The following is a 27801-nucleotide window of genomic DNA, read 5'->3' on the forward strand; positions in this document are numbered from 1 at the left end:
GAGAGCTGAGTTCTGACCCCAGTTTTGGTCACCTTCCAAAGTGTGTGCTCTACATCAAATCCTGTTGCTTCCACCCACAAAGGTCTGATTTTTACCCAAACTTCATAGCTCCTGTGTGGAAAGCCCATTTGGATTAGGAAATAAAAGCAAGCACCTCTGAGGGTTGGAGGGACTGGTTCTTTATTTCAAAAAGACATTTATCAATATTCAGTATCAAAACAGTTACACTATTGTTTTTTCTTTCTCCCAATCGGTCCCCAAAGAGACCACACCAAAGGGGAGTACATTTTAAGCCAATTAAGCTGTAGGATGCACACCTAACTGACCTCACTGAAACCTCACGAAAAAGGGGGGATTGGGTAGGGAAAGAAACTTTAAAAGATCAGCACACTGCCAGCCCAGACTGTAGAGAGCTCTCACAGCCAGATGGGGTGACCAGTGTGCCCCAACCCCAAAGAAGCAAAGTTTCAAAATAATATAAAATTTAAAAACAATTTTGTACATAAGCTATTCAAGATTTCTCCAGCACTAACTGATACAATGCACAATGAGATGGCACTTTCATTAAAGACAGCAGCTTCAGACCCAGAAAAGGGTGATGAGATGAGTTTCATATGGCTAAATCAGTGGTAAAACATAATTTTCTTTCCTTTCTTTCAAGGAGGCGGGAGAGCAAATAAGTGGTCGTCTCAAAATAAGGGACACATGATCCATTCTGTGAGCGGCTGGGAACGGGAGAGCTGGGACAAGGATTTGGTCTCAGAGGTCTCACCATCTTGATTTCATCTGGTCACTTCTGGTGGAAAAAAAGTTGCCCAAAGATACCGTAAAGCTGAAAACCTGAACAGCGCTTTTTTTTTTTTGGCTAACTCCTTCTGGAATCACCTTTCTGGTTTGGCGGGTACTTTTTACAGAGCAATAAGGTTTCCCAAAATGGAGTCCTTCTCTGGGCTGTTTTGGCTCTCGGTAAGGCAGGCCCATACCTTTTCCCCTCCTCTACGGAGAGGGCAATATGCGTTAAGCTGAAAAGTTACCTTCCAAAAGTGAGAAAGGGATTAGACTGCTGCTTCAGAACTATGGAATTATCTGGAATGTTTTACAAATGGCTGCTATGTCAACAACAGAAAAGGTAATTACAAAATGTGTACATCACAACATGCTTTTAAAGACACTTAGCATTGTGCTCACATTCCCTTAAACGTTGTTCCCAAAGGTGCTCAGCCTCTAGCCCAAATGGAATCTCTGGGGAGAGGCAGAGACAGTTTGGCGAAAAGGACACAGGGGTGGGGGTGGGAGAGGTGGCGAAAGGAGAAAGCAGCCTTCCAGTTAAAGGTCAGCCCTCAGTTTAAAGGTCAGCTTCGGGCAGGCTGGCCTCAGCGGAGTCGGGTCAGAGGGAGGAGCAGCGGCAGGATGGGACTGGGGTGCTCTACATCTCATTCAGGTCAAGCAGAGTCTGGTCCAGCATCCTTTGTGTACAGAGGTGCTCCTCTTTGGTGCATTTCAGTTTATCTAATGGGGGTAAAGGAGAGACGTTATAAAAACTAGAAGTAAATTTCAAGGTCTACCCACTCTGAGAATTGCTCCTGTTGCAGAGAAACTGCAGACTAATAAAGCAGCTGCCTTTTCAGCCACAGAAGTGAGCTATTGCATCACTCAGTTTTGCAGGGCCTCAGGCCTGCCTACTGAAGTTACAGGTGTTGCTGTACTTCTCGGGGAGGGAGCTGGGGACCTTATCAGTCATTTCCTCTCCTCCCCACACCCAACCAAGGCTTTCAGCTTTCAGTCACTGAAGGAGGTGGCCTTAAACACCAGCCATCCACTCTTCTAGTCTCTGCCCACAGGACAACACCTACTCGAAATAGTTCACTGGAGCTTGACACATTGAGAACAAGGATGGGTATATTTCTACCAGTAGAAACAGCAGAACCTCAACTTGAAAAGAGTACAGGAGGATCCTCATGCACTACAGGCTTTCCTCAGCAAGTAGAGAGGAAAGGAATAACTAGTGGGATAAATAAAAGAACCCCCATAGCTAAGTCAGAGAATCTCGAAAGAAAACAAAGTCAAGAATACTACAAAACATATCCTTGTAAGCAAAACCTTAACTGAGATTTTTGCAGAGCTATTCTTCAGAACTAGGCTGTGACATAGTTACTTACAATTAAACATAATACCAGGAAAAAGCAGCAAGAGGAAAAATGTCAGGAAGAAAATCAGCAGCTGAACATCACGGAGAATCAAAGCTTCCCAGCAAGTAAACCACTCACTGCTCTAGGGAGGTGGGGAAAATACTCTTCAACTCAGAGAAGGGGATGGCAACGCAGACCTATTCATATTCCACACCCCTTTCTTTCCCTTCCCTTTTTTCTACCCGGTCAGAAGGGCCCATCCCTGGGCCTGCAGATGAAGCAGTTACAACATCTTGTCAAGTCAGTCCTTTTATTGTTAGAAAACATCCATGCAAGGGAACATATCCTACAGTCAGTGCACAAGTGAAAAAGCAGCAGGTAAAGGTGGAAAACAGAAACTCTCCCAGGTTTTCTCACTATCTCTCAGGTCGCTCCCTTCATCACCCACAATCTCTTGAAAAGGGACAGAAAGGCAGTATTAATCTTAACTGTTCCCACTTTACAGTGCATTAGGAAGTCGACACTATTCTAACTGTCCCAACTAAAAAGCAATTTGCTTAGGGCAAAATAATAACTTTTAAAAGACAATCAGCTTTTTGCTGGGGTCCAGGTCAGTGGTGTGAGCCGTAAGCTCGGTTTAATGGGCATCAGTGAGCCCTGCCCATCAGTCACACAGATCATGCAGCGTTAGCTTCAGCTCATTAGAAAGCAGGCGGTTTCGCTCAAGTTGGCTGTAGAGACGCTCTGCAGCAGCAATGGAGAGGAGAGAAAACAAGAGAAGGAGAGGAAAAAGAGGAGGAGAAAGAGAAAAAGGGAAGGTTAGTAGAGTACCAGAAGTAAATTTTGAGACTTTCAACTACCTGGTATACATAACATGTATCTGTAAGGCAGGATGGATGCGAGGAGGATTAGGTCAGTTGGTGGAAAGACCAACAGAGGAATAAAATTAAAAATGCAGACTGACAAGTTGAAAGAATGACATTTTGAGGGAGAAAAGTATCTCCTTCACTGTATTTATTCCCTGGGTTGAGAAACTGAGACAAGTGAAACACGGCAAAGGAAGGAATACACCTGGCTTATAAGAAATACATTTATAATAATCGGGGTCTGTAAGGAACCAGAGTGAATGGTTGAACATTTTTCTGTAAAAGCATTCAGTACAGCATTATGAATGGAAGACTGGGATAAATATCCCTACACTCACTCAATCCTGTACTTTCTAATGTTTCTTGTTGTAGGTGTTGGGTGACAGGCCCATCATAGTGGCACAGCAAATCAAAACCCAACTTCACCTTTTCTAAAAGAGCCCCAAACCTGTCCGAGCCAACAGCCAGCCCCAGGTAAGGTGAATTACTGGTACAAGCCAATCAAGACTATCCTGTTTCTCCAGCCTCATTGGCAGCTTGGGGGGATCATGTGATCCAGTTTTGGCCAATGAGATGTAGGGGGTAGTCTGTCCGGGGCTTCTAGAAAAACTTAGCTTTCTTTCTTGCCTTGAACATGGATATGATGACTAGAGTTGCAAATTTCAACCTTAAAAGAAAGGGCCGTGAGAATCACAGAAATCCCAACTATATCAGGCCACAGTTGCTCAAATCAAGACTTTTTATTATGAGAGAAAAATAAATCCCATATTTATTTAAGCTGCTATTAAGATGTTTCTTATAACCAAAAGCATTCCTGATACAAGTAATTAAGTGCTCAAATCCCCTGGCTTTATCTGGATTTTCTACTTGGAGCACATCTTAAAGAGGTGTAGAGTGGTGACCGTTTTGTAATACATAGAAATATCAAATCACTATGTTGTGCACCAGGAACTAACGTAGTGTTGTAGGTCAATTATACTTCAACAAACAAAGCCATAGAAAAGAGATCAGAGTTGTGGTTACCAGAGGTGGGGAGTGGGGGGAGGGGGAATTGGATGAAGGTAGTCAAAAGGTATAAACTTCCAGTTATAAGATAAAGAAGTACTAGGGATGAAATGTACAACATAATATAATTAATACTGCTGTATGTTATACATGAAAGGTGTTAAGAAAGTCATCCTAAGAGTTCTCATCACAAGAAAAAAAAAATTTTTTTTAATAAATAAAAAAGAGGGGGTAGAGAGAATCCAAATCCATGTGACCAACACAGAGGTAATGGCAATTGGGGATGGATCTTCCTGGTCTACTCCTAATGTCAGCCTCTGGTGTTCATAAACAAGTTTCTTTCTATGCTTTACAGTCTGTTTCAAAATGGTCTCAGGACCTCAATATGAAAAAGACTTTTCTGGGCTTCCCTGGTGGCGCAGTGGTTGGGAGTCCGCCTGCCGATGCAGGGGACGTGGGTTCATGCCCCGGTCCGGGAAGATCCCACATGCCGTGGAGTGGCTGGGCCCGTGAGCCATGGCCGCTGAGCCTGCGCGTCCGGAGCCTGTGCTCCGCAACGGGAAAGGCCACAACAGTGAGAGGCCCGCGTACCGCAAAAAAAAAAGAAAAAAGAAAAAGACTTTTCTGCAGTGCATCTGTGGGCTGACTGTGGGCATTGCTCAGGTACCTTGCCTCTGGGCTGAGGTTTTCCCAGTTCTACCTGGAAGCTGGGGGCCAGTATGTTCCCAATAATACTTGTCACTCTGTGTACCCAATCAAAACAGAAAGCATATATGTACAAAAAGATCCTGGGCAGAATAACCAAAAAACAAGAGTCATATTAAAGGGCAGAATTGGAGGGAATTTTTTTTTTTTTTTTTTTTTTTTTGTGGTATGCGGGCCTCTCACTGCTGCGGCCTCTTCCGTTGCGGAGCACAGGCTCCGGACGCGCAGGCTCAGCGACCATGGCTCACGGGCCCAGCCGCTCCGCGGCATGTGGGATCTTCCCGGACCGGGGCATGAACCCGTGTCCCCTGCATCGGCAGGCAGACTCTCAACCACTGCGCCACCAGGGAAGCCCGGAGGGAATTTTTAAAATTGCACTTCCCACTAAACCAGTATCTCAATAGGAGGAATACTGCCCCTCCCCTCCGCTAGAGGGGAATTTAGAAACGTGTAATTGTCACAATAACTGGAGGGCCCTACATATATTTATTGGGCAGGGGACAGCAATAAATAGGATTGTTCTGTATATCCCAGAATTATCCTGGCTTAAAGGACTAAAGTTCATCATTGAGAAACACTGTACTAGTCTATACTAGTCCATGAGGCCTGGGATTCAACCTGTCTTATTCACTGGGGCAACTCTGACAAATAGTAGGGGTTCAAATTATGTTGAACTCTCATTTCTTGAACTTTCTGGTGTTATATTACATATAAAGACCATATGCAACCTGACTGATCCATAGCATCTATATCCAAGTTAGTCAGTGTGACTCCCACATCCTTCTTGGGGAAGAATGGTGTTATCGGGATCATATCCCTAAAAACAGCCAGTTCAATGAGGGTTTTGTTCCACTTAGGGAAGAAATAAAGAGACAGAGAAGAAGTGGGAGCATTTTATTGCCTAATTAAATCCCAGAACTTATAGTTCCTTAAGAATTGCAGAAGGTCAGAAAGATAAATGTGGTTGTTCTCTCACCTTGAACTTAGTAATAAGTAAGGTTTCTAACTCCGTTATTTCTAGTAACTAAAAATTCAGGACCAGACACTAGTTCATTAAAGTTCTTGGTTCCCTGATAAGAGCAAATGAAACAAACAAACAAAAAAACAAGCCAGAGAATCCCCATTTGGTCTGATTTTCCTTTCAGGGAATAATCCCATGGATACTACACATCCTTCACTGGTCTGAATCAGGTCAATTTCATTCTGTAACAGGTAAAGGAAAAGGGATGCGGGTACTTGGAGTAAAGGGAACTCTATCAGTTTTAAAGCCTCAAAGTTCATGGAATGAGGTAGAAAAAACAGATTTTGCTTTTTTTTGTTTTTTTTAAACTCTCCCCTCATGTTAAGGCCAAGGAGTATTCAATATGTGAATGGAAGAAACTGGGTGTGACTAAGACAAGGTTGCCTAACATAACAGGTCGGTTCCACCCATCAGGTAACTTGGGGTCCAGTCACATTTTGTTTTATTCGTCATCCCAACAACAGTAATGAGGAAGGGAAGAATGGACTCCAACACAACAGCCTGTGGTTCTTTCTTAGAAATTAAGATGAGGAGAGAAAGTTAAGAGATGAAGCACTTTGCTCTGAGATTACCAATGATGCTTCACCCCATTCCCATAGCTAGTTCTGGCTCAAGTAACATAGGATGGTTTCTATAAGCATACAAATCATTAAACAAAAGAGTGAATTTATCATGGTACAGTATTGCAAATTTCACTCTGCTACCCTGGCTTCTTGGTCTCTATCCTTGCTCACACGAGTCATGCCATGGGGAAAGACAGGAGCTACCAAAGTATAACACCTCATTTTTCTTCTAATCTCTCTCTACTCTTCTTTCCTTTGTAAGAAGCCTTTCTCTGTACCAAAGTCAACTCCTTCTACCTACATACCAAAACACCTAGAATTGTACTATCCAATGAATGCAGCAGCCACTAGCCACATGTGGCTAATTAAATTTAGATGAACTAAGAGTAAATAAAATGAGAATTTAGCTTCTGGGTCGCACTAGCCACACTGAGTGTTCAACAGCCACATGTGGCTAGTGGCTACTACACTGGAAATCACTGCCAAAAGTTCTATTGGACTTTGTATAGACTATAGACTATACTTCGTGCCTTTATTTTCTTTCCACCAATTCACTCTTCTTTTCCTTGAAATATGGCTCCTCTCCGTGTCCTTAATGTCCAGTATATACCCTCAGATTAATAAAACATCAGTGACAATGTCCTATTTTCAGTTATCTTCCTTCTCTACCTGAAGTTGAGAATCACTGGAAATCACCCAGCCTTGAAGTTTTTAATGTACCAAAGTTACTCGTTCTCCTTCTATCCCTCCAACCAATTTCACTTGGCTTCGTCCTCTACACAGATTTTCCTCTGCCTGTTTTTCTTTTTATATTTGCAATTGTCTTTTAGGGTTCAAATTTACTTCCATGGCCTAAACTGCCTGCCAACCTCATGGATTCCCAAATCTCTCATGTCAATTTCTCCCCCTCAAGTCTTAGGATTTTGTTTTCATCTTGGATACCTGCCAGTTTTTCAGACTTATATTCTTCTCTACTTTCCCGTGCCTCCCCAAACCAAGACCACGTGACCTCTCTACACCTTTAATACTACCATTTTCCTAGGCTCCAAGCCAGTCATCCTTGGCACTTCCTTCTTGCATTTAGTGACCAGGCCCTTCACAATGCCCAGGTTTAGCACCATCCCCTACTACCACTACTCTAGTTCAGATTATTATCTCTGGGAAACTGCAATAACCTAACCCAGTATTTCCTAAAGTGTGCTACAGTCACTGCTACTGATATGTGAGAAGACTGCAGACAGTATACATTTGTGAACTTAAAAAAAATTTATTAGCTGTATTATTTTAATGTGCATTAGAAAAAAACACTAGCACAGTCAAAACTTTTGATTTCAAATTAGAATTTTGTAGCATAAGAACAAATCTGAAAAGAAGTAAATTAAAAAAATAATGTAGGCTGCATGTGAATATGGCAAAAGCCATCAAAAGTGGTATGCAGGACTTCCCTGGTGGCGCAGTGGTTGAGAATCCGTCTGCCAATGCAGGGGACATGGGTTCGTGCCCCAGTCCAGGAAGATCCCACATGCCGTGGAGCGGCTAGGCCCGTGAGCCATGGCCACTGAGCCTGCGCGTCCGGAGCCTGTGCCCCGCAACGGGAGAGGCCGCAATGGGAGAGGCCACAACAGTGAGACGCCCGCGTACCGCCAAAAAAAAAAAAAAAAAAAAAAAGTGGTATGCAAATGAATGAAATTTGGGAATCATTGTCTTAATGGATCACTTTGATAACCTGCTCTTCTAACATATTCGTAACTGCCAAATTAACTCTTCTTATATGCTACTCAGAACATATCCTTGTTCAAAATCTCCAGTGGCACCCCCATTACCTACAAAACAAAATTAAAACTCCCCAGCCTGATACAGCACATAACTGTTCCCTACTCTAACTAAATGGTTATAGCTCTGGTGTCCTTCCCAACTCTATGCCTTTATTCTTTTGCTTCTCTTTAATGAAGATACTCAATATCCACTTTCCTTCAACCAGATTCTGGTTGTCAAAAATCCAATCTTTTGGAATCCAATAAAAATGAAGAGGAAACTTTTAACAAGTTTATTAAGTACCTTTTACGTGCCTCCTATCATGAGACTTTCCTAATCATCTCCACTGCAATCAACCTCTTCCCCGTCTCTGAACTCCCACAAAACTTTATTATTTGGGGCACATATCACACATCATCTTTAGTTTTATACATATGTTCTCTCTCCTACTGGATTCTGAGCAACCTGAGAGTAGGGATGATGCCTCCGTCTTTGGTTATTTCTGTTCCCACCTTAATACCCTGTGCCTAAATTAACAATAACTTAACCTGTACCTTAATCACAAAGGCTGTGTGGCAAAAAGAAATGGTATAGACAGAAAGAAACCTGAATTTGATGAGACCTAAAGTTTTAAAGTAGGGAAAACCTCTCTACCTGGCTGTATCTGTTTAAAAGAAAGGCAAGTTTTAATTATATACTCCACTGAGAAACTGAAATACTAAGTGAACAATACTTAGGTGCTTAGATAAGTACAACCGATGACTACACTACCCAGATTAAACTATCTCTGCTATGTAAATTAGCGTAGGAATTTCCAAAAGGTTGATATTTAATTCCACAACATAAACTAGGAACAATCTTACTAGAAGCAATTAACCATATTCATGCATGTAATAAATTACTACCTTGTGTATAATATTTGAAATATGCATGATTGTTTTTATTTTTCCAGTAATAATCATTTATCACTTGTCTTATATCCCGGTAGCACATACTAGCAGGCAAATGGTAGTAAGCCTCAAGTATGTAAGAAAGGTTTAAAGAAAACATAAAACTGCTGGAAATTCTACCTATTACGTATTTTCTGTGACTTGGGATAATATAATTAGTCAATTTTAGTGGTAACATATTTGGGTTCATCAGGTATTCCGAGGATGCACCAGTTGAACCACTGGTAAAACGGTAGAGAATATATACTGGGAGGTACTTCTGTGGTCTCTCAAAGGAGGAGAACCTAAAGAGAAGACAAACATTCCAGATGGGATGATTTAAGAACCTGGAAGTAAAGGACTTAGATGATCTTATTCAGCTTGAGTGTAAGACTAGGGCTCCTATTCTAAGGAACTTCTCCTAGTCCACCACTCTGATAGATTCAGATCAGTTGAATTTAAATGTCAAGAAAAAATAGACACACACAAAAGTGGCTTTGATTATATAAGTCAGAGGAGGGAGAGCCTACAATAGCTGCTCCCCACATCACACCCCCAAGGCTCCTTTTTAGGGACAGCAGCAGCTTTGTCAATGACACAAATGCAGGGTGGCATGAGGCTTCCGGCAGCTTAACATTTTAATTTGGGGTGAGGGGTGGAAGAGAATACATAAGTTGCTTTGTGGTCCCCCCGCCCATCCTAATGCCTTGGGGGTCAGTCAGGCTGACCCAAATGGAATCCAGAGCGAGAGCGGGGCGTTGGGTTCCCCGAGGAAAGGGGGCAGATCCAGAACAGAGCAGAAACGGTGATAATTATCTGTGTGAAAAAGTAAGGAGACTCTAGGTGAGAAGGACTAGCATCAATCTAGACAGCAATCTGGGAGAAAGGAAGAGGAGAAAAAGGAAGAGGTGGCAGTAGGAATGATAAAAGAGAGCCAGACACTACAACCTGAGTTATTTGGCTTCTTTTCAGGGTTAGTGGGAAAAAGGCAGATTAGCATCAAGGATCAGGGATCAACAGCAAACAGATGAAGTCCCCAACAACTCTTTTTGGTGCTTTTTACTAACTGGCTTGCTCTGGGACTCAGCTCGATTTTTAGGTGAATTTGCTATTTCCAATCATGGGTGTTTCCCCTAAACTTTAATATCAGGGCATCATATACACCCATGAAGTCTGAGTTTTGTTGTAAGATGCTAGGGCCCAAGTCACTGGCTCTCTGGGCCCTAGTTCCTTAAATTATATGATGACATGATTCTATCTTCATCAGTAGCCCTTCTGAGACTAAATTTGAGAAACAGATAGAAGAATCCTGGTGTCATAATGAAGGGACTATGAATAAAAAATACAAAAATTACACATAGATCAGGGTGCTACCACTGATCCAGGATTAAATGCCTCCCCAGCTTTTGCCAACAAGTAACCAGCACCAGTGTTTTAAAGATAAGAGTGGAGATTCTAGTTTTCAGAAGACAAAACCAGAGCACACTATGCACAGCCTACACCCCCACCCACCCACAAGCCAAGGTCCCAGCCCCACTCTGCTGTCAGATAGTTACATAGAGGTCATGTCATTGAGGGCGTGGTCCAGCTCCTCGCTAATGGCCTTGTACTTCAGTTTCTGGGCATAGAGCTCATCTGGACAGGCACAGGAACCACAGGAAGGAATGAGGGGACAGAGTAAAAGGTATCAGAAGCAGATGAACAGAGGGAATCATTAGAAATTAGGGAAAGTGTGACCATGGGTCTAATTCCACAGTTAGGAGAACATCTATCCTGGTTGCCATGACTGGCCATTTTCAGATCCACTGTCCCCAGGACCAACGGGACTTCTTGACGCCTCTACTCAACTGCAGTAAAGGTTGAGAACCTGGGCATAGTCATGACTAGAAATTCCAATCACCAAAGGCACTCAAGAGGATACCACTCCCACCCAGTTAACCCAATTCTTAGCAGTGATAATGCTGAATTTAACAAACAAAGAAAAAGGAGAAAATACACATTAACATTCAGACACTTCTTCTTTACCTACCCATCGTGACCAGTATTGTTGGCCCCTTTGCTCTACAGGTTGCCTCCGCAAAACTCTCCCAAAGAATATCCTGCTACCCAGAGTGTACCAAAGGAGCCTATCTCAGAGTTCTCAGAGAAAAGTACAAACTTTCCCTTGTTAGGGTAGATGCAGTTGCCCAATTATGGGGGCAGGAAGTACTTAGAAAGCCCCTGGCATCGGTCAGCTCTGAGAAGTGGTCATTCCACTACTGCATCTCTTGGTGAAGTCCCCCACAACTTGAGTGGTGAACAAGATTGCCAAAAGTAGCCATGGGGTGACATGGAGGTACATGCTATTACCAGTCTCCTCCAAGGGAAGGATGCAAATTCCAGAATATTAGGTAAAGTCTTATTACAGGGAGAGTAAGTGTAAAAATCCACTTCCAGGATTTGACCCACTCCACCTAGCTGTGGCACAGGGCAGGGCATAGGATGCATGCCAAGTCATTACCAACTCCCTTTGGTGTACAGGGGAAGAGGCTAATGGTCAAAGGGCAAGGTCATCCTCTAGATTTCTTTATTTTAATCCCTCACTCAGGCTCCATACCTTCCAAATCATCAATTGTCTTTTCCAGCTTGGCTACTGATCTCTCAGCAAACTCAGCACGGGTCTCTGCCTGGGAGAAACATGAAATCAGTCAGAATCAGAGATGAGTAAGACAGAGAAGGATATCTACTTCTTCCACCTTCTACTTCTATACCTTTCAGAACCAAAGCCAGCTAGTCTAAGTCTACATTAATGCCTTATATGCCTCTAAATGTTTTGGGTCCTTCCTTATAATTCCCTCAGCTCACCTCCTTGAGTTTATCAGTAAGAATCTTTATCTCTTCCTCATATTTGTCTTCTTTTTGAGAGTACTGTAAGAGAAGTAGAATAAACATTTCAGTATAGAAATTACTCACACAGACAATACCCCCCTCCTGACATTTACTTTTACACTGAACATCCTCTTGGATTTAATGTGCTGAATGATCCATGAGAAAGAGCAAGGCCGTTTTGGGACAACAGTCCTTAAAATCCATAAATCAATGTCCTTAGAGCCATGATACCCTCAGAATCTTCCAGGACCTTTATTTATTTAATTTTTTTTTTAATTTTTGGCGTAGTGGCATGCAGGATCTTAGTTCCCTGACCAGGGATCGAACCTGTGCCCCCGGAATTGAGAGTATGGAGTCTTAACCACCAGGCCACCATGGAAGTCCCCAGGACCTTTATTTTTAAAATGGACCTAAGCTTTGATCTTATTCAGATCAACCCAGGAAGGTATTCTTCCTGCCTCCAGGTTAATGAGTAGGTGTGGTGACACCTTGACACCACATGGCTGAAAGAGTCCCACAAGAAGATAAAGACAAGTCATCTGTCTTGATTGCTCATTAGGTCTCAGATCTGATACTATTTGTTGCCCCCTTCTGTCAGCATAGCAGTATCAGCCAGAGGAGAACATGACCCCAGTCACCCGAGACCAAGAAGTTATTTTAACTACAGCAATCAAAGTGCACAGGAATTGGCATTAAACCCAGAATCTGGAGAGAGAGTAGGTGGATACTTCTCACTGGATTATATAAGGAATGGGTTTCTCCAGTCTTTCATCAAGGGCAGGGCTGGGCCCAGGCCCCAAAGCCTGTCACTTTTACAAACCAGCCCCTACCTTCTCCGCCTGAGCCTCAAGAGACTTGAGGTTGTTGGTGACATTCTTCAGCTCCTCCTCCAGCTCAGAACACTTACTGTGAATATTTTAAATACCGCAGGAGAGGAAAGGGGAAGAAGAGAATAAAAAAAAGGAGAGAGACACACAGACATGAATTGTACCTATATGTAGAGAGAGTTGGAAGGCACACTGGGGAAAAGAGAAGTTCCCAGGTAATCTGAGCAAGCATCAACCCTCCTCCCTCTACCATAGAACATGTCAGGAGCTGGACCCTCCTGGGCTGGGACTCAGAATGTTTGGATACTAATAAACACTTGACAGAAATCACTACCAGGAACAAATCATAACTGCTACCTGGGGTGGAGGTGGGAACGGATGCCCAACCCAAACAGTCCCCAAAATCACCCAAGGGAAGGTGAGACCCTGTGGAGAGGCAGTGAAGCAATTAGGAAAGAAGAGATGAAAGATGCCAAGTAAGTGGAGAGGAATGGAGCATTCCATGAAGAGATGAAAAAGCACTCAACAAATCAACCAGTGGAGGGGAGGCAGCTGCAAAACAAAACAAAACCAAACAAAACCACACCATATGTATAACCTCTCTGTGGGTTCAATGGTTAGTACCTTTTCTTCAGCAGCACTCAGACACTTCAGGTTCTGGTCCATCAGTCTGATCTGCTCATCCATCTCTCGGCAACGGCTGTTAGTGATAGTCACAGGGATCACACAAGCCAGGTTGTGGGGAGGGAGAAAGGTCAAAAAGGAACACAGCAAGGAAACAAGCAGCAAAATGGAAAAAAAAATTAAAAAATCAAAAAATGGGAAGAAAACATCACCATGGTCATGATATGTCACGTCTAGGAGAGGGGAATGCAAGGGAAGCACAAATAAATATGCATCAGCACGGACTTTGTTAAACAAGGCCCAGAAGGTGCCAACAGGGGAGCAGGTCATGTCTGCCTTTGCCCTAACGTTCCCCAGCAGCTTGGCAAAGTGGTAAAAACAGAGACAGATCTTAAGTCGGCACAGCCACTTCAGTGCCTCAAGGAGAAGCAGAACCCAGTTGGGCCTGCTGCTTAACAGTTCACCATTTTTTTAGGTTTCATTTTCCTCTCAATGAAGAAGCCTCATTTGTCACTTGTCACTAGTTAAGAGAGTAAGAAAGCCCAAAGCCATTCTTAGGGCTAAAAAAAAAAAAAAAAAAAAAAAGCATTCTAGATGACTCCCACTCTCTAGGTCCTGTTTAACAAGGTTGAAGGAATGCTAGTTTATTCACATTAGTGCCCAAGCCAAAGGGGAAGGAACAGAATGGTATGGGAAGATTTGGGGAGCAAGATACTCACGACTCTGCCAGCTCAGCTCGCTCCTCTGTGCGTTCCAAGTCTCCCTCAATAATCACCAACTTACGAGCCACCTACGGGACCAGACGCAGGTACAGCTCAGTGAAGCAAAGAAGGAGCCATTTCCCTCTCATGATTCTTATCAGAAGCCCAATATCGCTGAAGAGAGAGGGACAAGCTAAAAGCGTCTTACCTCTTCATACTTCCGATCTGCCTCTTCTGCAATGTGCTTAGCTTCTTTGAGTTGGATTTCCTGGAGTTCCATTTTTTCTTCATCTTTTAAGGCTCGGTTTTCAATAACCTTCATGCCTCTGCCAGAAACAATACGGACAAATGTGGCACTGACAGCCTGGGGAGCCTGTCATCAACTCAACTCCAAGGGACCCAGAATTACACCTTTTAAAGCCCATTCCTCTCTGCTTGCCACTCAAAAAGAATTTCCATAGCACCCTCCCACCTTAGTTTAATTATTTTGTTTAAAACTTTCTTATAAAAATAATACTTATTAAAAAACTAAATATTTAAGTGTATAGTCTAAAAGCATAAAGCAAAAAGTAAGCCTCCCTAATTCTAGTCCTGCTCATCAGAAGTAATCTCTTAATTCATAATCCTTCCAGAAATGTTTTATATGCCAAAAATCTCATCTCCATTTCCCCACACCCCAAAGGAATCATACTACACTGCTCTGCAACTGGTTTTCCTCACTTTCTATAATTTGAACACTACTCTGTAATAGTACACACATAGCTGTCTTATTTATTTTCACAGCTGAACTGCGTTAATGTACTCCCAACAGGGTATTTTTAATTCTGAAAGCCTTAGTTTGATCTCATCCAAGTCATCACACACCTTTGTTCTCGTTTAACTCACACGTGACAAGGAGCCAATTGGCTATTTTTGACAAAAATGAGTTGGTTCAAGGACTGTGGTTCTCAACCCTGGGCACATATTAAAATTATTGGAGGAGGGAGTTCCCTGGTGGCCTAGTGGTTAGAATTCCAGGCTTTCACTGCTGGGGCCCGGGTTCAATTCCTGGTTGGGGAACTGAGATCCCGCAAGCCTCTCAGAGCAGCCCCCCCCCCAAAATTACTGGAGGAGCTTTAAAAACATTAATGCCCAGATCTCTTTTGCAATGGATTCTAACTGATCTGGGATGGGACCCAGGCATTCTGAGAGATTATATATATATATATATATTCATTTATGGCTGCGTTGGGTCTTCGTTGCTGCACGAGGGCTTTCTCTAGTTGCGGTGTGCGGGCTTCTCATGGCGGTGGCTTCTCTTGTTGCGGAGCATGGGCTCTAGGCACACAGACTTCAGTAGTTGTGGCATGCGGGCTCAGCAGTTGTGGCTTGCGGCCTCTAGAGCGCAGGCTCAGTAGTTGTGGTGCACAGGCTTAGTTGCTCCATGGCATGTGGGATCTTCCCAGACCAGAGCTCAAACCTGTGTGCCTTGCATTGGCAGGCGGATTCTTAACCACTGCGCCACCAGGGAAGTCCCTGATATATTTTTTAAACTCCCCAAAGATCCCCACCACACACTCCCATGATTCTAACAGTGCAGCCAGGGTTGAGAGCTTATTAAAACACTGATTGCTGGGCTCCACATCAAGAGTCTCTGATTTGTACATGAGGGGTATGGGGCTGCTGAGGATTTGAGTTTCTACCAAGTTCCCAGGTGCTGCTGGTCTGGAACCTCACTTTGAGAACTGCTATGGGTGGGTGCCGTCTAAGTGGAGGTCATCCTGGTGACCCCATTTAAGGATTATTAGGTCAATTTATAGAGAAACACCAATTATAAAAGGGTCACAGGTCCAGGTTACCCCTACTCTGTCGGTCTTCATATGGAGAGAATATGCAGAAGGAAAGAAGATCCTATAAAAATAGGTTACGGTTTTAAAAAACAGGTTTATAAGAAACCTGTTTGATCAGAGCCATTATGAACTTCTTCTGAAATCCACACTTCATCAGGCCCCTCTACACACCTCTCACTCTCATCAGCAGCTTTCTCAGCTTCCTCCAGCTTTTGTAGGGCAGTGGCCAGGCGCTCTTGAGCACGGTCCAGCTCCTCTTCAACCAGCTGGATCCTACGGTTCAAGGAGGCCACCTCAGCCTCAGCCTGTGTTTAAATGAAAGAATGGGAAAAGGAAGCAGAGGCATGGTGAAAAGAAACTGAACTAATTATGACACGAAGATTGGGGTTGACTACCACCATGAGGAAGCCAGAGCCTTGCAGGGTAGAACGTGTCTTAACTCAGATGCACATAAGACCTAGCAGACATGATTTTATATTCTATAATATTACATGTATTTTCCTCCCTTTCCCACCAATGAATTCCCATTTGTTCCACAGGACAAGTGTTTTTAAAACTCAGCTCCTTGCCCAGCCCAGTGTCAGTTAGTACCAGTTCAAATTCCTGAACAAGCTAGTGTCAGAAAAGGTAGCCAGTAAAGGGGTCCTTCTGCCTGAGCTCTGGCTTAAAGGTGTATCTCACTCTGCAGCAGCTTTCTCATAAGTGTCACATAAAGTGGAAAAATAAGAAAGGTTTCTTAAAGAGGGAATCTTGGATTATCTATTAATTTGTTGCTTAACTCAAGTTGTTAACCCTCTGATCAGCTTACCCTAACACCAGGAGGATGATTAGCCAAAAGAATAATGTTTTCCCAAAGAACCTTCCAGAACAGAAAAAGCAAAAGGATGGAATATTGGGATACCTACCTCCTACCCTTTCAACTTGCCCCCTCCTCCCACCTTTTAAAAGTTGGCTACAAGGAGCTTCTTCTGGCTAAAATTATCTGCTTTGATGGCATTACCAAAAAAACTGGGGGCAGAAGAGAATGTTTCCTTCATGCCCACCACCAACCCTCCAAATTTCTGAATTGTGACTTCTTTCTATTCCTCAAGTCATCCCCTTAGCCTAACCCTACAGTATGGCATGACAATCCTCTCCCTGGCCTCCACCCCACAATAAAGCACAGGCTAGAGTCCAAGTAATCCCATGCCTCCTCCTTGGCAATGGAATAAGAAACAAGGAAAGAAGAAGGCAGCTGCATGTGCATGAATTCTACTGGTAGAAAATCCTCCCTCCTCTGACTGCCTTTCCCCTCCCCAGACCTTTACTGGTGGCAAGTACACTGACTGCCACAACCGCACAAGAATTTAATCTGCCCTGCACACTCCCCAGTTCAGATGCTTATCCAAGTGCTTGGTAAACACGATCTCTCTTCTACAGCCCAGATTGTGCCTGAATTCTATTACCCTGATTTCCTCCTGGCAGTCAGGGGTGGGGGTAGCTAGAGAAATAATCTGGGCCACCAGCCCCTATGGGAAGGGATATAGCCCAAAACACTCCTGTTAAGAATCAGGTAATTTGGCACAAAAATTTCCAAATACAAACATGGGAGATTCGAGGCACTGCAGGGGCTGGGGCTATATAACCACTGACCTACAGGAAAAGAAAATCAAGACATCTATATAAGCTGAAATTACTAAGAAACCATTTGTGTCTCTATTCAAAATATCACAAAGACAAGTATTCTCTGGTCCTGTCTCAGGAGACCAGATGCGCCCTAGGACAACACACATTTCGCCTCACAAGCTCAAAAAGGCTGACAGGTCAAGATTATGAGAACGAGTATGCCTATCGGCCAAGAACTATGAAACACTGCCAGTACAATGATTTATCCCACCCCGCTCCCTTCAGATGCCTAGAACTGAAAAAAAAAAAAAAAAAAAAAAGAACAACATCGAACCCAGATTTTAAGGAAGCTCATGAAATCTAAGTCCCCACCCAGCTCACCAGAAGTTACCCAAATGAAGTAAAGATAACAGGCTATGGGGGGTGGGGGTGTACAGTTTCCATGACAACAAGCTGGCTCGGGCAGTTTCTCCCACAAATCAGCATTTACAATAGAATTCTTCGCAAGGCTGAAAAGGGAGGAGGAGAAAACACATCTTGATGCCCTAACTAGAGCATGCGCACATTGAACAAGCCTGTACCAAAAACAGAACCCAGGATGGGAATCCCAGCAAAAGCTTTGGAGACCTCGGTGGGGAGGGAAGGGAGGAGGGCAGTCACTGTTTTTTCTCCTCCCACAGAGGATCAGTTCTCTTTACAATGAAACAAAAGCTTGCAAAATCAAGATCTGTTTAATGTTTAAAGGAACAAGGGAAGACACCTACCTGGCTTTTCCTTCCAGCCAGAACCTATGCACAATGCCTATCCCTTTCAGGTCAATCAAGTGGTACCAAGAGATTGAGTGGGACTAACTTCTGCAGATGAGAATAGGAAACATGGCCCTGGGAAACATTAACTTTATATGCTCTTCTGTCATCCTAGGTTTAGCATGCCTAGATGTGGTTTTGATCTTTCAGCCTGCCCACCTCTGCCCAGCTTGGAGGTACACTGTGAGGTCCTTCCTTCAGGTAATAATAGGATTCTCCATTACGCAAGAAGCAAAAATCCCAAGGCCAGAGAGGGGAACGCAGCAGTGATTCAGTCATATCAGAAGATGGCTGACAACAGCTTCAGCTATGAAATGAGTTTGGTTTAAATGCTACCATCCTCCGCACTGAAGAGATTCCCCAAGCACGCTATACCCGTCAAGGCAAGAAACGGACAGGGGACTGGTGTTCAGAGGCAGATCAGGGCCAAGGACAGAAGGGGATTAGCCTATATCTGGCATTCTGCCACCCTGGGGTTTCTCTTTTTAGACAAAAGCCACAGATGAAATTCAAAGGAAAAGAGTAATGGAAAGGTTAGGATTGAGCCCTGTGAGCAATGGACTGCCCCAGTTCACTGTGTTCACAAATATATCTACCCAGGGAGATACTGTGTCCTTGGTGACTTTAAATTTCATCAAGGGGCAGGCAAGCTGGAAGGAAGGGAGCAGAGTTATCTGTCCCAGAGTAAACAAAGGTGGAGTCTAAGCGGAGGCACTCAGAGCAAAGGGCTATTTGCCTCTCCCCTATGAGTATGTGCTCTAGTATGAAGGTAAGAGAAAGGTAATCAGCGGGAAAGCAAACCTAAACCAAAGGAAGGTGATAAAGCCAGTTGCTTACTCCACCAGACCCTATGAACAGAAGAGAGCCACACAACAGTCAGACATTCTAACCATGGCCACCCACCCCCTGCAGACTAGGAATTTGGGAATAAGGCCACAATCGAAACTGCTAGTCAAAGCCCACTCACTCCCCTCAGTAGTATTCCTAAATTTTTTACACCAGAAAAAAAAAAGAGACAGAGACAGAAATACCTGCAGAAGTTAGGAGACAGATATTAACAACAAATAAGGTGAACTGTACACTTAAAAATGGTTAAAATGATAAATACTTACCATTGTGTATTTTTACCACCACAACACACACACACAGAGAGAAGGAAAAACACTGCATTTAAATATTATGTTGCAGTCTGTTTCAGTTTTGCAAAAAGTGCAAAGGAGATTCAAAATCAAAAGTGGATTTGACAAGGTGCTACACTATAAAAGGTCAATCTCCAGGCCAAGAGCAGAAAAGATAGATGTATTCCAGAACTCAGTCTCTGCTTTGGACTCATCCAGCTTCCCAACAAGGGTTGGATGTTCACACAAAGTAACCAGAAAAGGAATTAAGTGACAATCCCACTAACAGCATGCGATACCATCAGGGAGTGCAGAGCTTCCAGCTCCAGGAGGGAGGAGCCTGCAAAACCCACATTCCAGAATGCCCTAAGAGGATAACAGGCAGTTCAAGCACCACTCCCCTCCCTTCCCACAGGTGTCTCCTCAGGAGGAATTCAAAGTTCACTAGAGCAGAAAGTCAAAAGATTAGGCTTCCTCAAGCTAGGGAGGAGAAGATACCGGTTTCATAAATCTTTAACACTACTTCCCCATCTGAGGGCTTTCTCACTAGATCTCACTCAGCTCAATAAGCAAATCTGGCAGGCTCTGAGGGAGAAGCCTAAGAAACATCTGAAGCTGCTCTCTCTTCTATTACCCTAGAGTCACCAAGGGTGGGGAAAAAAGGAGTTAAATTTTCCTGCAAGGAAAATTACCAAATCCTGGGGGCAGTGGGTGAGGATCCTAGGGGGAAAACAAAATCCTGGGGGCTGTTGCTGGGGGGACAACATCATCTACCCTAGAACTATTCCTAGCATGCCCCTACTTTGAGCCTGATTCTGGAGCTCAACACATGGCTAGTTCCTTCAAGCCATCCCTGTCTTCCCGTTTAAGGTGATCTGGTCTCCAGAACAAAGGAGATGAGAAGCTGTCACTAGTCATAAAGAGTCACCCAGCCAGTCCATCTCACTTGAATTGATAATTAGAAGTTACGGGCATAATGAACGGAGGAAAAATCCACTGAGAAATGGGTGACTGAGAAAGACAAGCTCCCAGCATTTCCATGCCCAGTTATAAAAAGAAATGACTATTCTAACAATCTTTAAGTATTAACCTGGAGGGCAGCTGTTTTCCCCCTTTTCCCCAAAAACATTAATTCTCAGCCACTCCCTGAAGGAGCAGCCAGAAAGGGGAGGGGGGGGAAACTTACCAAGGGAAAGAACAGAAAGGAATACCAATAAACCACAAGAGTTCTTTCACTAGGTCTTCAAATTTTAGCAACAGTTACTTTCCTCTCCAGCCTCAAGATCCTCCAAAACCAAAGCCTCAACTCAGGAGATCAGCTCCACCCACTGGACTGCACCCTAGACCTTGGAAAATCTTATGGCTTACTAAAACTAGTCCACCACTTCGAAACAGAAAGCAGTTTCAAGAATCACCATTCAATCCCATTAACATTTTTTTAAATCCATTAACATTTTAAGTGCCAACCTTCAGTTGAACAAATATTTATTGAACTTAAAAAAAAAAAAAGACACGGTAATGGGTAATTGGGAAAGTAGCAGAGTAACATCACTTCGGAACTCATTATTTTGTCTCCATCAACCATACTGCCTAGGTCAACCAGAAACCTTGACAGAAATCGGCACTCCATCAGATTCTCTACCACATACACTCGCTTATCAGCTCTGCTTGGAAGAAGTGTTCGTAACCGGTTCAACTTGCACTCTTCACACTTCAGCAATAAACGCCTGAATCTGGCAGAAGTTCCTGCCTTCCAGGTCATCATGGCAAGTTCTGTTGGTTCCTACATTTGCACTAACAGAGAGAGTGAAGTACCGTCTCCTCCCCTCCTGCTTCACTACGACAGAGAGAGTGGGTTTAGCAGTTGCAAGGGCTCCCCCTAAGAGGAAAGGGCCCCAGGACGGAGGATGGGAGGCGGTGCTGTGGCCTCAACCTCCTCCAGGGAGGGCACCGCGCTTCCTCTCAGCCGACTGCTGCCTCATTTCCTGAGCAGGAGGGGGGAGCGGAAAAGCTGCCAGCAGACCACGCCGGGGGCTTTCCGGCGGTTCCCACCCCCCACTCCCCACCCTTTAACAGTAAGTTCGGCTCTGCCCCCACCCAGACCAGAGAGGAATCCACCTACTCTCACCCCTTGGGCCAGAAACCTTAAACGAGAGCACAATCCCCGCCCCCCGCCACGGGGAAGTGGGGGAGGGAGAGGCCGCTGAGCCCCTCCCCTGACCGCGCCCTACTCGGAGGGACTGAATGAATGAGCAGGGAGAAAAGGAGGAGGAGGAAGAAAACCACCCGCCAGTCCCGGTGAAGCTCAATTCCTTCAAAGGTCAAGCCTGCTCGCTCGAGCACCCAGTTCCCCCCTCACCCGCTCGAGGTCCAAATGAAGCTAAGCCCCACCCATCCTCCGGGCTCCAACTTCATCTTCGAGTATGCTGGCCCCCTAAGGACCGTGCTCCACCGCAAAAATGGAACCCACTTCTGTCCCATCTTCTCCAGCGCCTGCCCCTCCCTCACGCGCCTCGCCCTCTCCGTACCTGTTCCCGGGCCCGCCTTTCTCCCTCCACTTCCCGCTGAAGGCGCTCGGCCCTCTCCTCTGCATCATCGGCCTGCTGCTGCAGAACCTGGATCTTGCGCTTCACCGCCTCGATGGTGGTGATCCCGGCCATGGTCCCCACCCAGCCCCTGCTTGCCTTCGGGTTCCTGCCTCCTCCGCTCGGCGTTGCAACCGCTTCTCACCCTACTTCCGCCTGCTCCGCCCTGAAATACCGGAACTCACCCACCCGCCCGGATGTGACGCCACCACTTGCCGCGCCCTCCCACCGCAGGCAGGCGGGAAGGCCGTCCACTGGAGGGAGACCCGCGGCTGGGAGCGAGGGGCGGGACCTCTCTGTGGCCCTAGGCGACCGCTCCCAGCTTTTCCCTCGAGCCAGCAAAGGGGGGCGGGGTTGGGAAGAGGGAAGGCTACCATGGTAACCGGAAGGCGCGTCGTGGTTAAGCCTCTCCAGTCGCTGGGCAGGCTGCCCAATGGTTGGCCTGTGCGGCCTTTACACCCGCCCTTGACCCCTCACTCCCTCAGTGCTGATCCGCCACCACCTACCCGCTAGGGCACCCTGTGTCCTCTCCACAACATAAACACCCTACAAGCCTCTACTTCCACGCACCCCACAAATGCTCCAAACCCAGGTACTAAGAAAAGCCTAGACTTTCTGGGTCTCATCTTCAAAAGACGATGACCTCTCCAGCCTCCTTTTAAAGTCTGCTCAGGTAGGTTCTCTCCCATCTCCTGAAAATCAATGAAAGGAATTAATGGGGGATGAAGAGATGGGCAGGTTGACAAAGTTCTCAATCTATTTGGCATCAGTTATGAACATAAGTGTTCTATTTAGAGTACTGGTCTTTTCCCCTGTTACTTTTGAGAGTCAATATGCACCAGTGATTTGCCAGCCTCTCCAAACCTTGAATGATTCAGGACTTGGTAATTAATCATCGCTTACAATTCCTTTTGTAGGTGAGGAAGATATCTTATGCCTCCATTTTGTCAGAAGGAATCCTCTATTACAGACTACTGTTACCAGATCCTTTGTGCAACAGCATGATATGAGCACCTGAAAAACTATAGTACTGTGGAACCCAGCCTCCATTCTCCGTTATAACTCACCAATTTCACACCGCTCTGCTTCCAGGTACCCCAAGGAGCTATTTATGAAACTGCCCCTACAGACATTGCCATGCAGGATTTTTAGGAGCACAGTAGTAAGGCGCCTTGGAGATTTTACTGTTCTCTCTTATTTCTTTGTGTTCCTGCCACCTTCTCAGTAAGTAATAGTAATAAGTCTCTCCTGTGATGCAGCTCTCTTTTCCTCTGGAGAATGAGGGTGTAGAAGAGGATTTTAAATTAAGAATCCTAATCCCCAAAAGAGTGATAGGTAAGTCAGGTGCTGCACTCAATGCCTGGTTCTGAAGACACCCCCACCAGAGGGTGTGTCTTCAACTATCTCCATTTAGAAATACTGAGCATTGAAACTATTCAGAGGAAACAAACAGCGCAAACAATTTGCTTGATAGAGTTACCTGTACACTCTGATTACCCCACCCCACCCCAGGAATTGGAAAGAAAAAGAAGGGTTTGAAGCCTCAGTAAACTGCCCTGATGGCCTAAGAATTTTTACAACTCTCTTTGGAGAAATCTGATGAGAGAGACTATGGAAACAAAAATGAGACTTTGTCATCTGGGTGCTGATAAGCAGGGGGCACTATTGCGTGCGCGCACACACACACTCACACACACACACACACACTGCGCATCCCCGCCCTTTGCCCTATGAAGAATCAGAAGACCTCATCTTAAACAAACCAAAGGAGTGTTGAGAGCACCACTGCATTCCTGAGGCTGGTAGATTTGAACAGATAATCTTCTCTTGATCCCGGGAAACAGGTGGATTGACTCCTAATGACCTTTAAAAGCATGATGGATGGGCAGCAAGGGGCCCAGTGCTACTGTCTTCCTGGTAACCAACAATACAACAGTATATCAACAGGTGTATATGTCTGTCCTGTCCCTCTTCTCCCCATCCCTTTCACCTCCTGTCCTTAAAAAAGGGTGTTATGACTCTCATGTCCAAACTATTGCACTCTTCTTTCCCCTTATTTTACCTTCAACAGCTTCTCATTTCATCTCAGATTAAAGGAACCCTAAACATGGTTGCACAACAGTGTGAATGTTCTTACTGCCACTGACTTGTACACTTAAAAATAGTTAAAATGGCAAATTTTATGTTACGTATATTTTTTCCACAATTAAAAAACAAACAAATAGGACCTTGGATGAATTCAGGGAGGAAATAAGTTTAGTCTGATCTTGCCACACCCTCACCCTTTCTTTGTTCAAGGAGTCCTGGCAAATCCTACACTTTCCAAAAAGGCTTCTCAGATAACCAGAACTCCCTGCATAAACATGCAGTTATTGACTCCCTCCTCCTTCTCTTCCCCTTATATCTACATCAAAGTAATATGCTCTGTTTACTTGTTTATTAATATCAAGGGCAAAAGCTGAGTTGTGAACTCCCTTCGTATTAGACAGAGCACCCTCCCCTCAAAGATGCATATATTATGTTGCTGCTGACTCTGACCCTTGCTTTCTACTTTTAACCTGTTGCCTCCTCCTTATTCAGCACTTTTCCCAACTCCTATAAACACCTCACTTTCCCTCTTTGACCCCTTGAGGCAGGAATCAGCAAACTTTTTCTGTAAAGGCCAGACAGTAAATATTTCTGATTTTGTGGGCCATAGGGTGTGGCTACCACTCCTTTGTAGGGAGAAAGCCTGTAGGCGATATGTAAATGAATGGGCACGGCAATGTTCCAATAAAACTTTGTACAAAACCAGGCTGCGGCAGGATTTACTCCACAGGTGGTAGTTTGCTGACCCCAGCTTTCAGAAAAGAAACCTTTCTGCCTGGGGCTTCCCTGGTGGCGCAGCGGTTAAGAGTCCGCCTGCCAATGCAGGGGACACAGGTTCGAGCCGTGGTCCGGGAAGATTCCACATGCCACGGAGCAACTAAGCCCGTGCGCCACAACTACTGAGCCTGGGCTCTAGAGCCTGCCTGCCACAACTACTGAAGCCTGCGCCTAGAGCCCGTGCTCTGCAACAAGAGAAGCCACTCAATGAGAGGCCCGTGCACTGCAACGAAGAGTAGCCCCCGCTCTCTGCAACTAGGGGAAAGCCCCCACGCAGCAACAAAGACCCAACACAGCCAAAAATTTAAAAAAATTTTTAAAAAACCCTTTCTTCCTGTTTCTGTCTTAACCCGGGACTAACAGATGTTTGCCTCTTGCCTACAACCTTCCCCTCCTATTTCTTGTTCTCCTAAGTATCTCTGAGGGTACTTAATGACTGTTGGGAAAGCTAACAAGGGGGAGAGAAGTTGAATGAGTTTACTCATACTTTACGTATTTAAATGGTTTTGGTGGATTCCTACATAAATATGAGAAGTTTCTTTCAAATTAACGTACTGAGTAGACCCTGTCTAGGTGGGGGCTGACGTGTGTGTATGTGTCTGCGTGTATGTGTAAGGACAGATAGAATTCATCCCCAGCAAATTCCTTTATCTTCCCAATGATATGGGCATATTGTTTAGAGCCTCTATGTCATTCTTTCGCCCCCAAGATCTCAGGTTAGACTTGTTGGCTCTTTTCATTGTTCCTGGAAACACCTCCTCAAGCCCACATACTAGCTGTTTCAGCCTAAGGACTTTCTCAGAGAGTTGTTACTCAACATCTCACAAAATTGTTATCAACCTGACATTGTGTCAGTTTGTGAAAACTTACTCCCATGCCCGTTTATTAGAACCAGAGAAATCTATCCATCTATACCTACAACCTAGGTTAGGCAACTCCAGTAGGCCATCAAGCATTTACCCAAAGTCCTGGGATTAACCTGTGTTGTTCACAGTTTTGCAAGAAGGGAGAATTAATTAATAGTTTGCAGTGGCCTAAACTTTTGGAAACTATGAACATGTATAATGTATATGATATGCTTTGTGTCTCTGACCTCTGGCATGATATATTCAACAACCCTCACCACTTCCCCAGGCCCCTGAAAGTGGCAGAAAGCCAAAGAGGAGATCAGAAACCTAATAGCAAAGCGTTGGAATGTGAGGATCCGAAAACATTTCTGAACGGCCTACTCTGTCTCTAGCTGTTTTCCGAAACCAAATGGAATTTTAAAAAACACATGTTCCTATTTTCCTATTAACCCAGTGCTGAGAATTGACTGTATTTCCATCAATACTGGGACATTCTTTTGTTGCTGTTAAGATTTCTATGTTACTTTTCTTCCAAGAATCTTTTCTGTGTAGTCTCTCATTTATCTTTGTGGTTAACTTCAGGACTGAAGATGAAGGAAAGTGGGTGATTATGAGATAACATGAAGTGGAAAAGAGAATTTGTTTCATTTTCAAATGGGAAAATTCAGCCCTAGAGAAGCTGAGTAATTTAGCCAAGGTCACAGAATAAGGTCTGGTGGTGACAACTTTACCCCCTGAGTCCTTATTTCTATTATAGTATATCATTCTAAGATTCTCTCTGCTGCCCTATAAGCAATGTTTTCTATGGCATCTCTGTGACATAAGGGTAAATGCCCACATTGGCCAAGATAAATAAACCCATATAGGGCCAGGGTCAGTGTGACCTCCTTTGTCCCATTATGAAATCTGAGCTGGCTTTGCTGGGCAGTTGAGAGATGAGAGTTTCCCTATTAATACACATATCTACGTGCCAATCCTTGGACACAAAAGCTAAGAATGTGGCATGGGGGAGGAGGTGGGAAAAGTGATAGCAGTCTGGACTTGGAGTCCCCTCCCTTGGTCCAGGTCCTGGGAAAGATAATTAAATTCCTGGATTGGGGGTAAGAAGGTGAGACTTCTACATGTCTTTAAGAAAGAAAGTATATGCCATTACAAGGGTATGCCACCATGTGGCAAAAATGTATGTGGGTATCTATGCCTATGTTCTCTGACTCCACATGAAGTGTTTAGTTATTAACATGAAGATCTATGTGTGTAGGTTAAACCCGTCCCCCCCATTTCTGTATACTCACATCAGCTGCTTTCTTCTCTGCCAGCTCCAGCTTCTCCTGGGCATCCTTCAAAGCTTCAGAATACTTGTCCAGCTCATCCTCTGTCCCTTTCAGCCTCTTCTGCATGGCTACCAGCTCATCTTCCAGCTATAGAAGCCCCAAGAATTACACACAAGACATATATACACAACAGTGCAGTCTCAGACCCTAGGCTCTTGAGCCCTGACAGACCTCTGAGCTCAGCCTCTATGTTATCATCCTCAGAGGGATACACTTTCTCCCTAGTCAGTTTCAGCCAACTGCTCCAGGAATTATGCTATGCCCTTTGCCTGTGACCTTGTAATCTCTGACCCTAAGATGACCAAGCCATTCTGGGTTTTCATTAAGACACTGGGATGGTAAATATCTTACTTAGGATGTAGATGTCCATGACTCCATTTAAGGGAAAAGAGATGCTACATGCCAAGCTCCCACTTTTTCCTCTAGAAATCAGGGTTTTTTCCAAAACATGATCCACTCCCACTTAAATCTGGCAGACATACTGTGGCTCAGAAGGGGCCACCAATTTTCCCAAGGTCACACAGGCAGTCTGAGGTAAATACCCTAGATGTCCTCTGCCTATCCAGTGAGGCTGGGGAAGAAGAGGAGTCCCTCCCACCCAAAGGATGAGCTGGCACCAGTGGTCACTGCCTTTCCCATGAAAACTGTCTCCATCTCACAAGTCTTGTTCACCAGCAGGTGAGAGAGACCAAGGCCAAGGCCTACCTGTTTACTTCTTTCTTCCGCCTGCTTCTGCTCGGCTTCAGCTTGCTCTGCCCGATCCAGAGCATTCTCCTTGTCCAACTTCAGCATCTGCATCTTTTTCTTGATGGCCTCCATCG

General features: G+C 44.6%; 1 protein-coding gene across 10 annotated transcripts; it reads right to left on the bottom strand.

The window, feature by feature from the left end:
- Positions 1-163: 163 nt before the first annotated feature.
- TPM3 (tropomyosin 3) lies at positions 164-27799 on the bottom strand (the record flags this gene model as incomplete). Of its 10 annotated transcripts, none has more annotated exons than XM_079697145.1 (9): positions 164-1509; positions 11570-11639; positions 11818-11880; positions 12672-12747; positions 14012-14082; positions 14202-14319; positions 15994-16127; positions 26942-27067; positions 27686-27799. In XM_079697145.1, the coding sequence occupies 9 exons, from the start codon at positions 27797-27799 to the stop codon at positions 1427-1429; spliced, it is 855 nt and encodes a 284-aa protein (XP_079553271.1). The 10 variants fall into 10 exon arrangements, with proteins under 10 accessions (XP_079553271.1, XP_079553268.1, XP_079553273.1 ...); XM_079697142.1 differs by lacking the exon at positions 12672-12747 and adding an exon at positions 13293-13368; XM_079697146.1 differs by lacking the exon at positions 164-1509 and adding an exon at positions 2471-2873.
- Positions 27800-27801: the final 2 nt, after the last annotated feature.

Source organism: Hyperoodon ampullatus (assembly GCF_949752795.1).
Source record: "Hyperoodon ampullatus genome assembly, chromosome: 2".
In the NCBI taxonomy this organism is placed as follows: domain Eukaryota; kingdom Metazoa; phylum Chordata; class Mammalia; order Artiodactyla; family Ziphiidae; genus Hyperoodon; species Hyperoodon ampullatus.